General features: G+C 46.7%; 1 protein-coding gene across 1 annotated transcript in view; it reads right to left on the bottom strand.

Annotated features, from left to right (window-relative positions):
- Positions 1–5,316: 5,316 nt before the first annotated feature.
- Positions 5,317–21,059, bottom strand: part of SYT13 (synaptotagmin 13) — a 47,009-nt gene continuing 31,266 nt past the window's right edge. Inside the window, exons 3-6 of the mRNA XM_015114405.3 lie at positions 19,658–19,792; positions 17,479–17,780; positions 11,437–11,566; positions 5,317–9,403 (exon numbers count right to left, since the gene is read on the bottom strand). Coding sequence (XP_014969891.2) covers positions 9,099–9,403; positions 11,437–11,566; positions 17,479–17,780; positions 19,658–19,792 — 872 coding nt within the window. The 3' untranslated portion in view covers positions 5,317–9,098. The remainder of the gene's footprint in view (positions 9,404–11,436; positions 11,567–17,478; positions 17,781–19,657; positions 19,793–21,059) is intronic.

The following is a 21,059-nucleotide window of genomic DNA, read 5'->3' as shown; positions in this document are numbered from 1 at the left end:
ACAAATAGAGCTATGTTGGTTTATCATAATATGTACGCAGAAACTTTCTTTTTGTCATATTATCCTTGTAATGTAAGAAGATTGTTAATAAAAGCATTTAAATTTACTCACCATGGTCGAATTGCTGCCTCCTTACCTCTATCCCCGGCCTGTGCTCTGGTTGACTCAGAACGGGCCCCACCACAAGGGCTCAGGTGTCAGGATAGGAGTCTGCCTGCTGCCAGGTTGGAAGGAACTAGAAGAGGCCACTAGCCCCTTCTTGCTGCTCTCATTGTTCCCCCATTAGAGTCTCCTTCCAGCAAGTAACCTACGTGCCTCGCCCACCAGGCAGGCCAAAAGAGGTGTGACCGAAACCGTTTAAAATAAATCTCTCTGCCCCCATATGCATTCATCCCACAAGAATCTCCTGGAGGCAGCACACAGGGCTCTTGCAGATAAACTGTTGTTCTCATTCTCCCTCAGACTGCCTGGCATGGTTCTCTACTTGCAGACCTGGTCCCTGGAGAAGGGTCTTTCCTCAATGGTTTGTCACTGGCACTGGTATAGGGGTGATGAGTGATGCTTTCCCCACATCGTTTTACAAAGATGAGCATAAATCCAGTGAAGACGCACACTATGTTTTAATTTTTTCCTCCCGAGCTGCTCGGTCCTCCTACTCCTGTTTCCCTGCCCTGCCCATTTGTCTTCCTTTCAGGAGCCTGCCTTGTTCCTTTTTCTTAACCTCTGTCTTACCATTTTCCTCCCAGCCCTTGAACGCTTCCTTCCCGTGGTTGATCACTCAGAGGCCTCCTGTTGTGAAAGCCACTCTACAGACCCCATGGAATGGTCTAGTTTTCTTCTTCCCAAAGGAGGTGTAGGGAAAGAAGGAGCAAAGAGACATAGCTGTCCATGTCCAATCAGCCCAAGTGAACCAGGTTCAGCCCCACACCCTTTGCAGCAGTATCTGGAACATGTTAATGATTTCATCACCAGGAAGCAAGGGAAGGAAAGTCTCCCCATTTGCACTTCACCATGAAGTTGGTCTCCCCAAACTGGGGCTTGTAGAAAGTGATAAGGGGCTGAAGTCTATTCCATTCCCTTCCTCCCTCTTCTCCCCAGCTTCTCCTGTCCCTTCTTCCCCAGGATTCAAGGGCGAGTTGAATTCAACCCAGAGAGGACTCAGGAGAATGACCAGCTGCCTGAAGACCTGAAAGGCTACCATGAAACAATTTCTAGAATGATCTTTTAAAACATAGATTCAGTCATGACATCTTCTCTGCCTAACACCCTCCACTGGTTTCCCACTGCCCTTAGAATTCAATCCAAACTCCTAATTATGACCCATCTGCCCTGCACAGTGCAGCCCTGCCTACCTCCCAGCCTCATCTTGTCCTCCCCTGCATTGGGCTCCAGCCACACTGCCTTCAACTCACTAAGCTCTTTTCTACCTTGGGATCCTCTGATGCCATGGGCCCTCTGCCTGAGATAGCTTTCCCCAGATGGTTGCATGACTGAACTCTTCTCTTTCAGGTCTCATCTAAAACGCAGCCTCATCTAAAATCCAGCCTCTCTAAACTGTGTAATCACTGTGTGTGTGTGTGTGTGTGTGTGTGTGTGTGTGTGTGTGTGTGTGTGTGTGAAAGAGAGAGAGAGAGAGAGAGAGAGAGAGAGAAACAGAGATTGTTTTATGTCCGTCTTCCTCTTCCACATTGTAATGCCCACAAGGGAAAAGCTACATAGTGGGCACTTAATCAGTGGGTATTGGAGGAATGAATGAACTTAAGCCACTCCTGATAGAAGTGCAACCCCTGCAATGCTGTATTGGTCACAGCTGAGGTCCTAGGTTCTTCCATGTTGCCTGTCTCTCTAGCTTGGTTTCCTTCCTTGATCAGAAAGACCTTGCACCTGACCTCTGCTTACATCTAACCTTGATCTGGCCACTACTCCACAATGCTGGAGGTTGTTCCCATGGTACTCACTTGAGTTCCCCTCCATTCCAACTTGCTCTTGCCCCTTGGACAATGTTCCACCCAATCCAGTCAGGTGTCTCCTAGTTCCTGTATGAAAGAGAACTTTTCCAGCTCCTTCCAGCTTGATGATTCTCAGAGTTCATGGTTCCAGGTAGCATTTTTAAGCTACTGCCGATGCATGTAAGTGATCTTCCAATAAAGACCCTGGGCTGCTGCTGTACCCCAGAGTCTGGACCTTTTAGGGTTAGGCAGCCCCAGATTCAAATCCTGCTGTGCTGCTTTCAACCTATGGGACCTTGGACGAGTCACTTATCCTATTCTATCTCTTCGGCGCTTAGCCCAGAGCCATGGTTTATTAGGTGCTGATTATCATTATCCTCATTATGACCTCTAAGATAAGGGTGAGTGAGGTGCTAGGAAGCATCAAGGATTCCTACTGCCATTCTCTTTCACCCTGAATCCCTGGGGCTGCCCGGGTGACTTTTAATAGAGTCATTTACACCTTCAACTGGCATGGATGCCTCTACCTAAATGGGAATCACCATTCCCCTCTCAGAGAGATCCTCAGGGCACCTTGTTCTGCTTCCTGCAGCTCATCTCACCTGGCCCTCAAGGAGAAAGGAACTTCGGAGAGGTTCTGTTTGTTCTGGTTAGAAAAGCAGGTTCCTCCTTGCTTGTCCCTGGTTGGAATCCCTGGGTTTCTGAAACAGGATTTCTGTCATCACTCGTCAACAGGCTGTCCTGAAATACCACGAAAGGGTGCTGGGAAACTGAGCTGGGGAATTATATGCCCTAGCATGGATAGGCTGCATTGACAGGAGACCAAATCTGGCTGAGGATGAGCAAGCACAGGGGCCAAATCACACAGTGGCCACCAGTAGCTCAGTTTCCATGGCAACGTCTGGCTTCTAGAGATGGAGGTGCCTACCTGGGAGAAAGCCTGGCTTCCTCCCATCCTCCTCCAAAGTAGGGGTCTTCTTCTCTGGCTTGGAGAAGCTGCTGAGGTCCCTGCCAGGGGCCATCTGTGCTGGCTCACCTGCAGGAGATGAGGAAGGGGAGCAAGGGGACAGTTCTCCAACACGTGGACTAAGAAAATGCCCAGCTCCCTAAATCCATCCACAGCCACATACTCTGGCTTTATCCTTGCCAGGCGTCTGCCTCAGGAGGGAGACAGAACAGATGCTAGAGTTCAGACCTCCTGAAATGGTGATGCTTCCAACTGGCTCTAAAAAAAAAAAAAAATGAAACTCTTGGATGGAAAATTACCACCAGCCCCATTAGCAATTAAGCAAATGAGAAGAGGCTGATTGAAGCATCAGGTGCCATTGCAGGTTGTCTAGAGGAGTGAGTAGCTGTCAGGAGGGACTTTCAGGAGATCCCAGAGGGGCATTACCAGGCAGGCATGGGGCAGGGAGAGCAAGTACACATGTATGTGGGTTTAATTTGTTTTATGCACAAGATAGGAGGCTAAAGGTATGTGTAAAAAGTAAGTTGTTGACTGGGTGTGGTGACTCACACCTGTAATCCCAGTACTTTTGGAGGCCAAAGTGAGTGGATCACCTGAGTCCAGGAGTTTGAGATCAGCCTGGGCAAAATGTAGCAAAATCCCATCTCTACAAAAAAATACAAAAAATTACCCGGGTGTGGTGTCATATGCCTGTGATCCCAGCTACTAAGGAGGCTAAGGTGGGAGGATTGCTTGAGCCTGGGAGGTCGACGATGTAGTGAGCCTAGATTATCCACTGCACTCTGACCTGGGACCTGGGTGACAGAGCCAGACTTTGTCTAAAAAAAAAAAAAAAAAAAAAAAAAAAAAAAAAAAAAAAAAAAAGTTGCTGACAGTTTAGGTCACAGAATCAAAAATGTTAAAGCTGGAAGGAGCCTTAGTGATCATTTGGTCCAAATTCATTTTACAGTTGTGGAAACTGAGGCCCAGAGGTAAGTGACTTACCCAGGGCCGTGAAGGTGGTCAGTCACAAAGCCAAGTCGGGTTGCAGATTCCCAGCTCCTGATGCAATGCTCTAGACATGAGTCAATTTCATACGCAGGAACAGTGCTTGTTATTTGAAGCATTTCAACGGAAAGGCCTTGTATACAGTGACTCATGAACTCTGTTTCCCTCTTCCATTTCTCTTTTATATCAATCTAGACTCTTAAGTATGAGTTTTGGGCTCAGGTGGGCCATATTCATAGTTACCTGTGAAACATAGTCTGCATAACATTTGGCTATGTGGGATAAAACCCACCAATCCTATTTCATTATGAAAATTAAAATGCTAGTTGCCATTAAAATATAATGTATGTGCATACATAATATAAAATAAGGAATTATATGCAGACGTGGAAAGCAAAGACATCTCATGGCTTTCTTTATGGATTGTTTATCCTATTTAAGAACCTTCTATTTTAATTCTGTGTGACCTGGCTAATTTTCTACTAGCTTTGCAATTCAGGCTCTGCCCCTTGCTTAATCCCTCTTCCTCCAGAGGGCAGGGCTGTAGTGGCCACCAGGAAGACTTAGGATTACAGGACTCCAGGAGTCCCCTTGTCCCTGCTTGCCACCAGGAGTTCATGAGTACCACTGGCTGCTGCTAGATCCTTCCATTGATAGAGTATTTCTTTGGGGAATGTTAAAGAAAGAGGAGTTACTAGTTTCCACCTAATTTTTCTCCCCAGCAATGAAGCCAAATCCCTGAAAAGCCTCATCCAACCTTGGCATTCCTAATTGTATGTAGCCTCTTTGATTCAGTACTCAAGCAAGGCCACCAAGGTACACATACATGCACACGCACAGAGTACTCTATGACTCACTCTATGAGTGGTTCCACTCACTCCTGGGTATATATCTTAGAGAAACTCACAAAGTGCACAAGGAGACATACAGAGGAATGTCATAGCAGCATTTTTTGTAACAGTAAAAAAAAAAAAAAAAAAAAAAAGTGAAAGAAACATGTAGATATACATCAACCACATAGGACTGTGGCATATCCATACAATGGAATATCATACATCAGTGAAAAAGGAAATAAACTAGAGCTGCATGTGTCTGCACAGATGAAATGGAAATATTTAATGTTGAGTGAAAATAGTGTGATACAATTTAAATGAAGTTTAAAAACACTTTATGGAACTCAGGGTTTACAGAGACATGTAGTAAATGTATAAGGGAATGCCTGGGATGATAAACCCCAAATCCAAGGTCATGGTCTTCTGAGTAAAGGGCACTGAGGGTACTTCAATTGTAGTTGTCAAGTTTTATTAAACATGGCAGTGGTTCATAAGTGCTTATCAGATGATTTCTTCTGCATTTTACATGCCGAAATATTAGGTAAAAAGGGAAAGAATAAATAAAACACCAGGCAGCTGACCCTGTTGGAAATTTTTTATTTACCACTGCAAGGTTTTTGCTCCAAAGTGTCACACCAGACATATGACTACAATGTCTCATGCGTCTTTTTGTGCTTTAGTTCATGACTGCAAAAACACACACTTAGCATTTGACAACAGGAAACACAGAGGGCAGAAACAAATCACAAGGACTAGTTGGTTTAGGCTACAGCCACCTTTCACCCAGGACTCTTTTACATCCAAGAGAAATGGACCCTGAATAACTGGTCTCCTAGCTGACTCTCTGTGCCCAGCTGTGTTTGGGGTGACTTGTCATTCAACCCACACAAAAAGTTATATCTCAAATCAAAACGGACAGACATATGCAAGGTCTTAATCAATAAGTGCTCAACAAATAGATATTGATTTGATGCAAGAGGTGGAGTCACAGATTAATGAGGGCGGACTCCTATTTTCTACTTCAGAAATCTCTGAAGAAAGAACCAGATCACCTTTTTGGGCAACGGTGCATTCTGAAATGGTCTCTTATCTTATTTTCACCTCTGTCTCACACCCTTTTTAGAAATGCTCACTGGCATCGCACAAGGTGTTCCTTTAAAAAATGATGAGATGCTTTCACACAGGCTCAATTACTATAATTTGATAGTAAATTGTCAATGTTTCTGGTACAAGGTAAGCTGATGTAAAGACTACTGAAATATTTTGATTTGGCAGTTTGACATCTCTGGGTAATTTAAAATGCACTAAGATGGAGTTTCAGTGGAAAAGCAGAGCAATTATATTCTCTTCATCTGTTGATTACATTTACATGGAGAGCAATGAATTGTCATTAGGCAAATAGTAATACTCAATGTCATGAATTTCTGGCCTGACTGCTGAGACATCTGATGCCTTTACCATTGAGAACTCAGCTAGGACTCTAATTTGTATGCCATTTGCAGTGTCTTTTTCTGCCTACTCCGCCAGGCATTCTTAATTCATTAATTAACTCAACAAATACATGTGGAGCACCCATGAGACAGCTTTATCCCAGGCACTTAGAATACAGTGAACATAACAGACAACTCTCCTTCAAAATGTATCTCATTTCTGTAATCCCTGCTAAGTGAGTTCAAGGCTGACATCTAAGATGTTCTGTAGTGGAACCTGGCTCCCATCAGGGGCAACCTTTAATTTGGATTCTGGAAGACTAAAACTTGGAGATAAAAAAGAAGAAGAAGGAGAAGGAGGAGAAGAAAAAGAAGAAGAATGAAAGGATGCTTCATGACCGAATGATGATGGGTGGAGTTGATAACTCTGGGATCAGGGGCCCCGCCCAGCCCACCTGAAATTCCTTTGATGGTACTATAACGCAGCTGCATCAATTTATAAGGAGCCATGTTTCCTGATTTTTAGTCTAGAATCCAACTTTTCTAGATTGGAGTAGTAGATGTTACCAAGAAGAGAATGCTCGTCAGCTTTCAGCTTGTAGGAAATGTTTTGTTTTCTCTTAGCCATACCAACCAAAGAGAAGAAACCAGTATGGTGAAGAGATCTCTAAAACATATTATAGAAAACCACTAACAAGTGCTTTCCTAAACAACACTTGGCAGGTGCTGGTCAACCTCATGATGAAGGTTTCCAATTATCCAAAAGACTTCCCATGAAAGAGGGATTCGATATTTTTTCTGTTTTTTTTTTTTTTTCAGAGGATGGGTAGAAGTTATTTCTAATGCTTTTCTATGTCTGTACAGAAAGAAAAAATAATGACCATAAGGTTATAAGGTTCCTGCTCAGATTCTCAGGGAGAGGCCAAGTATAACTTGACTTGTTGAAGGAATGAAGCCCTTACCCATCTTGTCTAGGAATTCTGTCTTAGGGCAGTGGATTAGGGTGACATCTGAAAGCCCAGAGTTTTAATGTTAATAGAGAGGGGTCCAAAGGCAGAATCCACGGTTCTGGAAATACCACGATGCTTCCGGCACTTTCTGGGCATTCTCAGCTGCCAAATTAAAGTGAAAAATAGGCTGGGCATGGTGGCTCACACTTGTAATCCCAGTACTTTGGGAGGCCGAGGCAGGTAGATCACCTGAGGTCTGGAGTTGAAGACCAGCCTGGCCAACATGGTGAAACCCCGTCTCTACTAAAAGTACAAAAATTAGCCGGTCATGTTGGTGGGTGCCTGTAATCCCAGCTACCCGGGAGGCTGAGACAGGAGAATCACTTGAACTTGGAAGGCAGAGGTTGCAGTGAGCCGAGATCGTGCCACTGCACTCCAGCCTGGGCAACAAAGAGCAAAACTCCATCTAAAAAAAAAAAAAAAAAAAATAGTAACTTAGCTTAAAGATGATCTGCTGGTGGCCTCAGAGTTTGTTTTTAGCCAGGGAGTGCCTACAGGTTTTGAACACTATTTCATCAATTATATCATTCATTGGGGTAGGCTTCCTAGTCATTAGTCCTATCTTATACAGCTGGCCAAACAGGTTCTGAAGGGCAATGTCAACAACAGAACCCAGGAATCCTGGTTCAGGGGTAAGTACTGTATCCACTCAGCAAGGCTCATAATTTAGATTTAATTAACAACGTGGACATCTGTTTAGAATAACAGGTAGGAATTCAAAACCTAGCTGCTGGTTATTTACCCATTCAAGTGAAAACACATTTACCCACTCAAGTGAAAACAGAGGGAGGCATAGTTGCAAAAGACCTGATTTCCTTTTTAAAATTGTCTTTCTTCTCTGCCTACATGTAGCCAGATGTCATAGACTAAGTCAATAACTAAATTCCTCCTGAAGTGACTGAACACTGAGAAGGGACCGGTCTATCTCAGAGAGTCACTTTGGTGATGCTGGTGGGTGTGACACCTAGCAATCAGAAACCAGCCAATGACTCACAGGAGATCCCACCTGTACTTTGTTAGGGATGGTCTCCCCAAGGACAATAGAAACTGATTTTAAGATAAAAACAATAAAATTCTTCAATAAAAAGCACAAAATTCAGTCCAAGAGCAGGGGCCTTATGAAATGCACAAATTAAAGTATTAAGAATTAAAATAATTAAATAAAAAAGCCGAGGCCCCAGATTGCACACTGATGGTTGAGGTGTCCAGCACTGGAACTGGCTGCACCATAGTTTTGGGACTCCATCAAGGACTGTGGCCGAAAACCTGTGTGGAATGTTGTAGAAGGAATTTCTCCAAGTACAGTGCTCCACCCTCTACATCAGCTTGTTAAAAATGAAGGCTCCTGGGCTTCGACCAGGAATACCCACTAGGAATGTCTCCAGGTGAGCCCAGGAATCTGCTGGTGACTCTTCACATGCTAAAGTTTGAGAACTGCCAGGTGACTGCCCTGCGTGGTGAGCTTGATTGAACGCTGGCTAAGGTTTGTTTCCACCTGGGCAACCTCTAACTCTAGGAGTTGATCCAGGATACTTTCACTTCCTTCATCATTTTTGAAATGCTTGTTTTTCGAAAAGCCAAATTCTTCTTTGCATCCATGATTCCCACATTTAGCTTTCTCTGCATCTGGCCTAACCCCACCTATAAAACAGGCATAGGAACTGTATTTGATAAGCATCTCTTTCAATAACACAGATGAGCAAAATGCATTCCTTAGTATGACCCGCATATTCCATTTCCACACACTGTCCTGCTCTGTCTTGCTTATTTTTTAGAAACAGGAGTATGATGAGAGAGCCATCCTAGCCTTGCAAACACATCTGTCACTGTCTTCTGGGTGTCAGAATGAGGAAGGGGCACAGAGAGCAGGTTGCAGAGGACGGGTCAGGGCTGTCCAAGAAGGGAGGTGGCCAGGCAGCTGTTTACAGGTGCAGCTGGTGCCACATGGCAATCTGCCGGCGAGGGTTTTTGAGCATCTCCTCCCAGTGGCTGCGCTCAGAGCCCGAAGTGTGCAGGCCCAGGCTGCAGTGGCCAAGCGCACAGCTTTGCCCTGACTCGTCCTGGCCTAGCACTTCCAGCTCCACACTGGAGGCCTGCAGCAGGTCGTCGGGCAGCTCAAACATGATCATCTCGTTCCACACGGGGTTGATCTTGTGCTTGGCTCGTTTAGTCTGCTTCTTCTTCAGCTTCCGAGCCTGGTGCTTCAAGGTCACCTTGACAGAGACATCTGGGGAGGGGCAGAGGGGAAAAAGAGACAGAGAGAAGGGCCAAGAGTGAGTTTCTAGGATCTGGCAGGGCCCAGGACAAAGCTCCCTCCTGGTGCTAGAAAGATGATATCTCTAACTCAAGAGTTTGGACATCTGTGCCCCATATACCCAACATCCTAGAGGGCTCAGTTTTTCCTTCTGGATACCCCAGCACAGGTCCCAAGTCTATGTGACCATAGAAGGCTCTGCTGTAACAGCAGGAAAGCATCCCATCTGGACAAGCTGTAATTCTAGGAGTCGATCCAGGATACTTTCACTTCCTTGCATTGGAGATTATTCTCTGCTCCCCCACTGGGCCATGCATTCATTCAACAAATATTAAGTGCCCACCCTATGGCAGGCACTGGTCTAGACGTGGGGATACAGCAGAAGTTCTTGCCCCTATAGAACTTGCACTAAAGTGTAGGAAACAGCCAATACCACGATATATAAGGCTGACCACTGGGTGGCCTGTGATTGGGGCATGTTAGAGTACCAAGAGGGAACCACCCTTTGCTACATGACTTCATATCCCCACATCAAACCAGGTCCATGACAATAGCTCAGGGGTCCTGCAGCTGGATTTTAAACTCAGACCAGAAAAATGAAGCCAGCCCCCAAGTCTTCATCCCCTTGATTCTTGGTCTAAGCAATTTTGTCTGTTATTAAAATAGGAGATCCCCTGCTGGTTGGTTGAATTCTTCTGATCCGTACTTTTTAAAGTTTTATTTGAAGACCCCCAACTTCCTATGGAAGAGGGATGAAGGCAGACTGCCTGTTACTGCATGCTCCTCCAAACTCAGGACACTGCACCAAGAGAGCTGGCCCCGAGGAAATCCACAAACAGGTCACCAGGTGATCTTTCATGTCACATCACAAGGCTGGACTGGATTACTTAGGGTTTCCAAAGCTAATGTGAGAATAATTGTTACTTGTATTTAATGCTGTAATTATCACCCCTGGGAGGTTAGTTTGTTATTTTTGCAGAGATAGTTGAGAGAGGAAGTGTTGTACTGTAATTGTCCTGACAGGAGCTATAAAAGAAAGCAAGAAGCAAAGAATTGTCTAAAGGGAATGAGAATAAAAGCATTGAACTTTGACCTTTGACTCAGGAAACTGCCAGCAAGACCAACTCTTCTGATTTCATTAGCCCCAAGTCTTTTGCTTGAAATTCAGAATGCAGTGGCAATTCTTTATTTGCACACTGCTATAAATAGAGACTTATTTATATCTTGTTAGGAGCATGTGGCTGCCAGTCCAGGTATTATCTGGCTAGCCGAGGATGCTTTCCTGCTCATATTGGAGAGCTTGCTTTGGTCTCCAAGATGCTGAACCTGGGCTGGGGTATCCATAAGGAAAAACTGAGGCTTCCGGGGTGTTGAAGAAAATCTTATTTGGGTATATGGGGCACAGATGCCTGAAACCTCAGGCCTCAGCCCACGTACCCACACACCTTCTGCCATCACCCACACTCAGCTGGTATGAGGGTGGCAGTTGGCAAAAGGCTGAGAAGAGAGAAGAGACTGGGGTGGGTGGGGGGAGTGCAGTGGTGGTGAGTTCAGACAGGAGGGGAAGAACCTGGGCTTCCTGACAGCTGCCTGAAAGGTGGGTCCAGCCAGATGTGGTTGACAAAGGCTGGGCCAAGTTTTCCCAACAGCCCAGGCCCTTCACTCCAAGGCTATAGTCTGACCCTTGGTTTCTTGTGCTCTGTGGTTAGGGCTGATGGTTCTCATAGTGGATCTCCAAGGAAGGGACCCCCAGGTGGCTCACACTTGGGTCCTAATGGATGGGATTGGCCCAAGAGTAAATGGATGTGAACTCGAAGAAGTGAGTGTGTCCTTGAAAATCAGTTTGTGAACTTAGGGTGAAGAACACAGCTGAGTATGGCTCTGTAGATGTGCTCATATTCCACCTTCCTGCTTACCTGTGACCATTTCCTCCCAGGCACCACCTCCCTCAGCACACACTCCCGGTAACTGGAGGGGCCTTGGCCATCCTCTCACGTCTCACTCACCCTTCCCCAGGAGCTCCTTGGACTGGTTAGAGTGGAGGTTCTTGGCTTTAATCAGCACCACCAGGAGGCGGTTGGCAGCTGGGAGGTAGCTGATGGATAGAAGGACCTCTCCAGCTCCTGCAGATGGCTCCTGAAACAGAACAGGAGACACAGGACGGGAGTCTCACCTGGGGACGGCTTCTGACCCAGCAACAAATGCTGAAGCTGGGATCATGCTGGATTTGCATCCAACAGGCATCCTCGAAACCATTTACCCATCAATTCTGGGGTCTCCACCCTTGCAGAAGAGAGCAAGGCACAGAGGAATTCTATGTGGCATGCTCTTCAATAGCAATTTCTTTGTTTGCCTCCAAATGTGATTTTTCACATACCATATAGTCAAATCCAACATACAAAACAGAGCAAAGAAATGCTACTCAGAATGCAGCAGGGGGAAGGAGGCCAGAATTCCCCATTACCCTTCACCTTCCACCACCCCCAAGCTCCTGGGACACCTCTGTCCTCTAGGGCCTCAGAGAACAGTTTCAGAATCCCTGCATGGGCCCATCAGGTTCCTGGGGCGGCCGGAGAGTTATAATTCATTACTTGGTTTGAAAAGATAGTTCCTTCCAGCTCCAGGAGGTTGCTTCATCGACAGAGGGACCAGTAATGTCAATGAAGTGCTGGGGCATATGACGATAGATCATGCCCAGAGGCAACTGGCAATAACCACACCTCAAAGGAGGTGATGCCCTGTGAGGCATCCAAACAAACACATGTATCCCTGCATGCAGCTTTAGAGTAATTCTCCTGAAATTCCTACAAGAGTTTGTTTTGAATTTCAACAAATCCATCAAGGGACAAGAACCACCAAAAGACACCTCCCAGGAGGTGGGTGTTTGGTTGCAATCCAAGCTCTGGGGAGACCTGGCAGGAAAGAGAAGGGAGTGTGTGGGCAGGGATCAGCTGAAGGTCAGGAGCCTCCTCTGTTGAGCAGGAAGAAGATGCCCTTCCCTCGAAATTCCAAAGAAGAGGCAGATGTGTGGCCTGCTGTGCCAAGATGGAGAGTGGGGAGTGGGAGTGGGGGAAGGGCCCATGGAAGCTTGTCTCTCCAGATGTCACAGCTTTCAGTCCTGTGCCCCTTCCCTCCAGGTTTGTCCCTCTTTCCCAGCTGTGCAATGAGGGTAATTCAGTGAGGTCTGGTACCAGGCTGGGGCCCTGGCTAACAGCCACCATGGCTTCCTAAGCTTCCTCCCCTCCTGTCACACCCAGGATGTCTGTTCATCCATCCTGGACCAGGCACTCAGAAGGGCTGAAATCAGTTTTTCTTTGCTCACTGTGACCTCTCTGGATTCAATCATTCAGCAAGCATATGTAATGCACCTACTGTATTCCAGACGCCATAATTAAAGCCATGAACTCAACACAATCAGCCTCAAGGAAGCTTGCAGTCGCATGGGGAAGACAGACAGGAAGTGATTAAATATGTCACATTGGGCAGCATTAAATGCTATGAAGAAATATAGATATCAGAGGATGAAGTGAGAAAATGCATATAGCAAGTTCTTAGTAAAGGTCATAAATTACAATTCTAATGACAACAGTCAAAACAACAATTATTACTAATCCAGAACAAGAGTAATGCTGCGAGCATAGACTCTATACCAGATTAACTGGATCCAAGTTCCAATCCTACCATTGTGATCTTGGGTAAGTTACTTAACTTTTCTAAGCCTCCATTTCTGCATGACCCCAATGATTCCACAAGTTTTGAGGGACTGGTCATATGAAGAAATGATTTGGGAGCCTCAAAGGATCTTGGTGATGAAACGAATGATAGCAGCTAACACTTACTAAACATTGTGTGTGAGATGCAATTACATTGTCCATCCCACTAGAAAGTAAGCGCCACTGTGGCCTCTGTTCACACTATGCAACCCCAGCACCTGGGACACAGTGGGCACACAATAAACATTTGTGAAAAAAGGGTAGCACATCCCATTTATAATCTTGACGACAACCCCGAGAGGGCTACTGATTTTGTTCCCATTTTAACATAAGAACCTGAGATGCAGAAAGGAAACATCGTTGCCAGAGGTCACATAGGCAGGAAGTGGCAAAACCAAGCCTTGGAAAGGAGGTCCAGTCTGATAGCAAAACCTAACTCCTGAATCCATGGCTCTCCAGCTTTCTCAGTTGGCAGCCCTTCCCAACCCTCTCATTTCACAGTGAAGGAACTGAGGCCCAGGGACTTGTACCAGGCACCCAGAGAGATGTCCATAGAGTTGGGATGGGCACCAGCCTCCTGGCTCATGGTCGATTATTAGAGGGCCACAGGTAGCCCGGGCTATAGCCACAGGGTGACCAGACTTGAGTCCTCTGCTCCCTGCAGACCAGGTGAGAGGAGTCAGCACCTGTTGGCCTCTGCAGGGATCTTCACTTTTGCATAGGGTGAGGTTTGACTAGCCTAACCAGCTGCACGTAGCCAGACAATTTCAACAGCACCTGCTCCCTGGGCACTGCTGCTGAAAATACTTGCGGACTAAAGTAATCCTTTCTTTCTTCTTCCTTTCCCTGGTTTTCCCTGGTTTTCTTTCTCTCAGGTCTCAGTGAACCATGCAAGACTGCCCTTGGAGGTTAATATCCAGAATCTACAAAGAACGTAAACAAATTTACAAGAAAAAAAAAAAAAAAAACAATCCCATCAAAAAGTGGGCAAAGGATATGAACAGACACTTCTCAAAAGAAGACATTTATGTAGCTAACAGACATATGAAAAAATGCTCATCATCACTGGTTATTAGAGAAATACAAATCAAAACCACAAAGAGATACCATCTCACGCCAGTTAGAATGGCGATCATTAAAGTCAGGAAACAACAGAGGCTGGAGAGGATGTGGAGAAATAGGAACGCTTTTACACGGTTGGTTGGAGTGTAAACTAGTTCAACCATTGTGGAAGACAGTGTGGCGATTCCTCAAGGATCTAGAACTAGAAATACCATTTGACCCAGTGATCCTATTACTGGGTATATACCCAAAGGATTATAAATCATGCTACCATAAAGACACATGCACACATATGTTAATTGCAGCACTATTCACAATAGCAGACTTGGAACCAACCCAAATGTCCATCAATGATAGACTGCATAAAGAAAACGTGGCACTTATACACCATGGAATACTATGCAGCCATAAAAAAGGATGAGTTCATGTCCTTTGCAGGCACATGGATGAAGCTGTAAACCATCATTCTCAGTAAAGTATCACAAGGACAGAAAACCAAACACCACATGTTCTCACTCTTAGGTGGGAATTGAACAATGAGATCTCTTGGACACAAGGCAGGGAACATCACATGCCAGGGCATGTCAGGTGGTGGGGGGCTGGGGGAGGGATAGCGTTAGGAGAAATACATAATATAGATGACTAGTTGATGAGTGCAGCAAACCAACATGGCATATGTATACCTATGTATCAAACCTACACGTTCTGCACATGTATCCTAGAACTTAAAGTATAATAATAATTTTAAAAGACTGCCCTTGGAGTGGGTTGCCCTGTGAGTCCCTCTTGATGCACATGGCACTTTTGGCTGAGTATATTCCAGCTAGAACTGGGCACTGTGGGCATGTCTGTTAACCCATTCTGGCTTAGAGAAGAAAAACATCTGGGCTGCAATGACTGAGGGCTCCACTCACCTTGTTCAAATCAGCCCATCAGCCCACACCCTCTAGCTGGGGCGAGGGGATCCCTGGCCTGGACTTCCAGCTTTCTCCTGCCCTATACACCCAGAAGTTCACCTCCTACTTCTAACTCCATGCCACCCTCTGAGGTTGTTCACATTTGTAGTAAACAGGTCAGTGATCAAAGCAGTTGTGAGTATGTATTTGCAGAACAGAGACAGCTACAGAAAGTATGATAATTGTTAGGATGAGCTATGAGGTCAGGACTTCATCTTAATTACTGTTGCTGTGTCCCTAGTTCTTGGCACAGTGCCTGGCACATGGTAGAAACTGGGCAAGGTATTTGCAGAATGAATGAATGAGTGAATGATGGCTGCTCTTCTAGGGGGCAGTGAGAGAAGCTGCTAGGTGCCTGAGACTTCTTCCTAGATTGGCTGGATTTCTGCCCTTTGGGGGCTGTACCAAGTCTCAGAGCCCAGCAGGGGAGTCTCTGCATCTCGAGAGAAAGCTAGTTTACTAGTTTAATAATCCTAAGTATTGATTCCTTCTCCCAGGATCCCCATCTGTGATTCCACAGAAGTCCCAAATCACACACTAACTAGAGAGTGGGCTTTGGAACAGCTGAGTTCCATCTGAGAGTGGCTGTGATTTTTCTGTCAATTTTCTGAGCCTGGGAAAGAGGAAAAAATGGAGCAAGGAGGAAATCATAGCAAAAAGAGGAGCAGGCAGTGGGTGAAATGTACTCTTCCCTCCTGCAGTCTGGGTGTCTATTAGGAAAGGTGCCTGCTGGCCACACCTCATACTTGTCAGGTGGCTTTCACGGCAAGTAATGAGATAGCACAGGATTTCGAGTCAGACCAACTCAGCCTCAAGGTCTGCTGTTTCCTGGCTGTGGGACCCTGTGTGGATTCCTGAACTACTATGACCATCAGTTTCCTCACCTGTAAGGTGGATAGTCATGGTGTCTCTCTCATCTGGTTGATTTGGGGAGTGGCAGCACTCAGGTAGAGTCCTAAGCATAGCAACTGATACATGGTGAGCATTAAAAAATAGTGCCCTTGGCCTGGCGCGGTGGCTCACACCTGTAATCCTAGGACTTTGAGAGGCCGAGGTGGGTAGATCACAAGGTCAGGAGATCAAGACCATCCTGGTCAACATGGTGAAACCCTGTCTCTACTAAAAATACAAAAATTAGCTGGGTGTAGTGGCGTGTGCCTGTAATCCCAACTACTCGGGAGGCTGAGGCACGAGAATCACTTGAACCCAGGCGGCAGAGGTTGCAGTGAGCTGAGATCACACCACTGCACTCCAGCCTGGCAACAAAGCGAGACTCTGTCTCAAAAAAAAAAAAAATAGTGCCTTAATCAGTATTTTTCTCTTTGCTTTAGCACGAGGGATGGCAAACATTTTCTGGAAAGTGCCTAATAATACCTATTTGGGGCTATGCAGCTTATACAGTCTTTAGATCAGTTTAGCACTGCCCATCTGGCTGAGAGACTAGTCACCTAGAAAGTTCCCTCAAGGCACCACAGTGCAGGCCCTTACATGAGGCTTTGACCCAGGGGCCTAAGCAACTACATACCATCTTGTAGCCCTGACCTTCCCAGACCCCCTTGCTGTCTTGGCCCATGGGGAACAATGATTTGCTCCCCAAAGGTCCCCTCTCTTGAGGGCTGCGGCATCTCAGAAGACCCTTCTTTCCCACTCATGGCCCCCCAACAGCAGATATGGGGAAATCATCCTCAGTCTGGGGATTGCGTGGATCACCGGGCTCTGGGCCTGCCCCCAGCCCTGATTGCTCCTTCAGAGCCCAACACACGGGGCCTTCTAGAATTCTTTATCAGAGCACATTGGTTAGGTTGCTCTTCCATGGCTCAGAGTGGAATATGTCAGATATCATCATCATTTGTCTGTGCCAATTTGTCCCCTAGTCTGTACACTCCTGAGTGGTGGAGCTCCACCTTTCCCCGCTTCATGCTCACCTGCACAAAGGAAGGAAGGTAGAATGCCCTGCAGTGTCTGGCACATAGTAGGAACGCACAGAGTATAACTGGATTGAAATGGGGACAATACTTCATAGCAGTAAAGGTAACACACGCAGCACGGCATTTTCCACGATGGCAGAGAGAGTCTTTGCATGGCAAGTTAGAGCCAAGACTAGGAGCAGACACTAGGGATCCCAGATCCTGGGCCATGGGTCTCCTCTAGCCCTCTGCTCCATTCAAGACTCCAACCTCCCTTCCAGCCCCAAGCCAGGGAGGTCTCTGAGGCTTGTTCCCTAAGACTTGGCCTAGAGTTGCTGGGAGGACATCGGGTTCTGCCATCCCAAGCTGCACTGGCAAGTTTTACCTTTCTAACCCAGGGGTAACCCTACCTTCGCTGAAGTCTTCAGCTCACCCCACTGGGCAGCCCCTAGAGGCACAGATGTCCCATCCAGGCCCAGGCAGAGCTCCCCTGCTACACTGTGGCGGGAGAAGCGGTCGCAGGTCCTCAAGGTTAGCGTCAGGGTGGCTGTGGGGAGCTCCTCCTCCGCCAGGGGGAGCACCAGGCCCTCCTCCCAGGTGGTGTGCAGCTGCCGCTTCTTTAGGGCTGTCTGCGCCTCCACAGAGCCAGTCCTATTGGCCACACTCCCTTGGACATAGCAGTCACAGCCTCCATCATGGTTGCTGGTCACAGCTGCAGGCAAGGAGAACAACACAGGCATGGGACTTCCTGAGGACAAGTGGAGGGGGCAGAAGAATGCCTTGCTTAGGGCTGTGGAATCCAACTTAATGATGTGACCTTGGGTGTCTGAAAGGCTGACCATGCCGGGCACCAGGGAATCGCCTTTCACTGAGACATTTAGAAATAGATCATTTGAGAATCAGCACATGCTGATTCTCTTTCTTGGAGAACAGGGACAAGACTTGGCATTTCCTGGAGCCCCCTGAACTCCGGATTCTGAAAATGTGCCAAGGTGCCAGGACTTGCCGCTGGGGGCCTTTACTAGTGGTGCTGCTGACACATAACTGTTTGTTCTGAACTTTAAATAGTCACCATGTAACCACTTTCCATGCGAATCACTTGGCTCTTACCTCATGAGTGAGTGTGGCTTTATGTTCTGAACCTTGGTGTTTTCTTTTTTTTTTTTTTTTTTTTGAGACGGAGTCTTGCTCTGTAGCCCGGGCTGGAGTGCAGTGGCCGGATCTCAGCTCACTGCAAGCTCCGCCTCCCGGGTTTACGCCATTCTCCTGCCTCAGCCTCCGGAGTAGCTGGGACTACAGGCGCCCGCCACCTCGCCCGGCTAGTTTTTTGTATTTTTAGTAGAGACGGGGTTTCACGGTGTTAGCCAGGATGGTCTCGATCTCCTGACCTCGTGATCCGCCCGTCTCGGCCTCCCAAAGTGCTGGGATTACAGGCTTGAGCCACCGCGCCCGGCCCCTTGGTGTTTTCAAAGCTTCACAATGTGTGGATCTGCCCAGAAATTTACACCTTTGGTGCTTTTCTGACTGGCTCTTCAGTGATCATTTGGAAAGTGGTAGCTGACATTTCACAGGAAGAGAAGATGAAGAACTGAGGCTATATGTCTTAATAGCAAGAGCTTTCCACTGAACTTCAAGGGACTACTTAGTCCTGGCTCTGTCACCAGTTAGATGCAGTCATCTTTGACAAGTCATATGACTTGCCAGACCTCAGTTTCCTAATCTGTAAAACGCACTAGTGTGAAGACCAAACACAATAAAGTATAGGAGGAAGGTGCTTTAAAATCTTAAAAGTTAATACAAGGAAAAAGAGTTTAATAATAATAAGATAACACAAGGAAAAAGAAAATATAATTATATATAAAATTCCAATTTATCTGACCCCATTGCTAGCCCTGATTTCTTTGCAAAGTCTTAGCTTTATTTACTGTCCTTAAAGTGAACTGTCAGGGTAGAGAAACCAAGGACATCCTGCCACCCTTAGGCTGCTTGGCTCTTAGATTGTAGAAATTTTTCTGACCATTCGGAACACCCTCTGTGTACAGCGCAAAGCCCTGTCCAATTTCAAATTCATCTACGGCAGAGATGGCTAGCTCTTCACCCCAAACTCATTGCCTTTCCTTCCTGGGCACCCACCAACCCACATTTCCCAGCCTGCTTTGCAGTTGGGTGTGCTCATGTGACGGAGTTATAGCCAATGGGATGCAAGTGGAAGTGACGTCCACCAAGTCCAGGTAAAGGCTGTTAAGGAATGATCGTGCCCTCTCCTTCTCTTTCTCCTTCCATCTGCCAGATACAGATGGCAAGGATACAGATGACAAAGAGGGGGTTATGGAGCCACAGCTGGAAGGAGCCTGGTCCTTGAATCACCATTTGGAGAAAAAATGTTTGTTAACCAGGAATCCCCACTTTGGACTGTTGGGGTTGGGGATGTGGGAAATCTTTGTGTCTAAGCTCCATGTGTTCCAGGGCCTGGTTGTTAGAGTCCTAATCCTGTGCTCCCTCCAGCTGTGGATGATCCATCCTGTCTGCACAGCTCCTCCAGGGGAGACAGACACACAGAAGCCCACGAGAGTCAAATAAGAGCAGTACCTTCCAGGCTAGTCACAAACAATTCAGCCTTCTGACGGTCATAGTCCAGGCAGTAGTGGAGTTTGGGGGCCTGGTTCCAACTGGCAGCCTTTTCTGGATTCCAGGTCTCCATGACACAGACATCCTCCACCACACCTGTTAAGAAAGGCAAAATCGTCACTGCCACCCACACTGGGGTTCTGCTTTCCTGATTACACCTTTCCCATCTCTATCACCTATGCCAGAAACCCAAATCCAAGTCTTCCCAGCTGTGTGCAGAATCACAGTGGCCACACCAAGACAACACATGGGGTCAATGTCACAGTCCATTAGGCGGCATCTGTGTCCACTGGCTCCCTCACCAACCACACAAAACAAAACAGAGACTACACAACAATCCATTCTCCCTGCTTTATGTTTTGTCTTTCTAAAAGGCCTACATATTCTTTGGGTCAGGGACAACTGTATCTCTTCTTCCCATATCTTCCCCAGTGCCCAGCCGCAGCATGGTACACCTAAAGGTTCTGCACTCTTGATGTTGATGCTGATGAAAAGGAGAGTAGAAATAGTAACGATATGTTTTAGCTGGGTGTGATGGCTCATGCCTGTAACCCCAGCACTTCGAGAGGCCAAGGCAAGAAGACCACTTGAGCCTGTTAATTTGAGACCGGCCTGGGCCACATAGTGAGATTTCATGTCTACAAAAAAATAAGCAAAAATTATCTGGGTGTGGTGGCATGCACCTGTAGTCCTAGCTACTCAGGAGGCCAAGGTGAGAGGATCACTGGAGCCTGGGAGATTGAGCCTGCAATGGCCCATGATCATGCCACTGAATTCCAGCCTGGGAGACAGAGCAAGACCCCAGCTCAAAAAAAAAAAAAATTGGCCGGGCGCGGTGGCTCAAGCCTGTAATCCCAGCACTTTGGGAGGCCGAGACGGGCGGATCACAAGGTCAGGAGATCGAGACCATCCTGGCTAACACGGCGAAACCCCGTCTCTACTAAAAACACAAAAAATTAGCCGGGCGAGGTGGCGGCGCCTGTGGTCCCAGCTACTCGGGAGGCTGAGGCAGGAGAATGGCGTGAACCCGGGAGGCGGAGCTTGCAGTGAGCTGAGATCTGGCCACTGCACTCCAGCCTGGGCGACAGAGCGAGACTCCGTCTCAAAAAAAAAAAAAAAAAAATTGCTTGGGACCTTAACTCAAAAAAACAACAAAAAATCCAATACGTTTTTTGTTACCTCTTTTGTGCCAGGCCCTGAATTAAGCATTTTATGTGCGTTATTTTATCTACACTTTACAACTCCCCTACCAGACAGATAATAGTCTAGTCCCATTTTATGGATGAGGAAACTGAGGTTCATGGAGTTACAGCATGACCCATGCCACATAGCAAGTATATGAAAGGGCAGCAAATTAAACCCA

Source organism: Macaca mulatta, chromosome 14 (assembly GCF_049350105.2).
Source record: "Macaca mulatta isolate MMU2019108-1 chromosome 14, T2T-MMU8v2.0, whole genome shotgun sequence".
Lineage (NCBI taxonomy): Eukaryota > Metazoa > Chordata > Mammalia > Primates > Cercopithecidae > Macaca > Macaca mulatta.
Note: the sequence above shows the minus strand (reverse complement) of the source record. Positions and strands in the feature narration are given on the sequence as shown.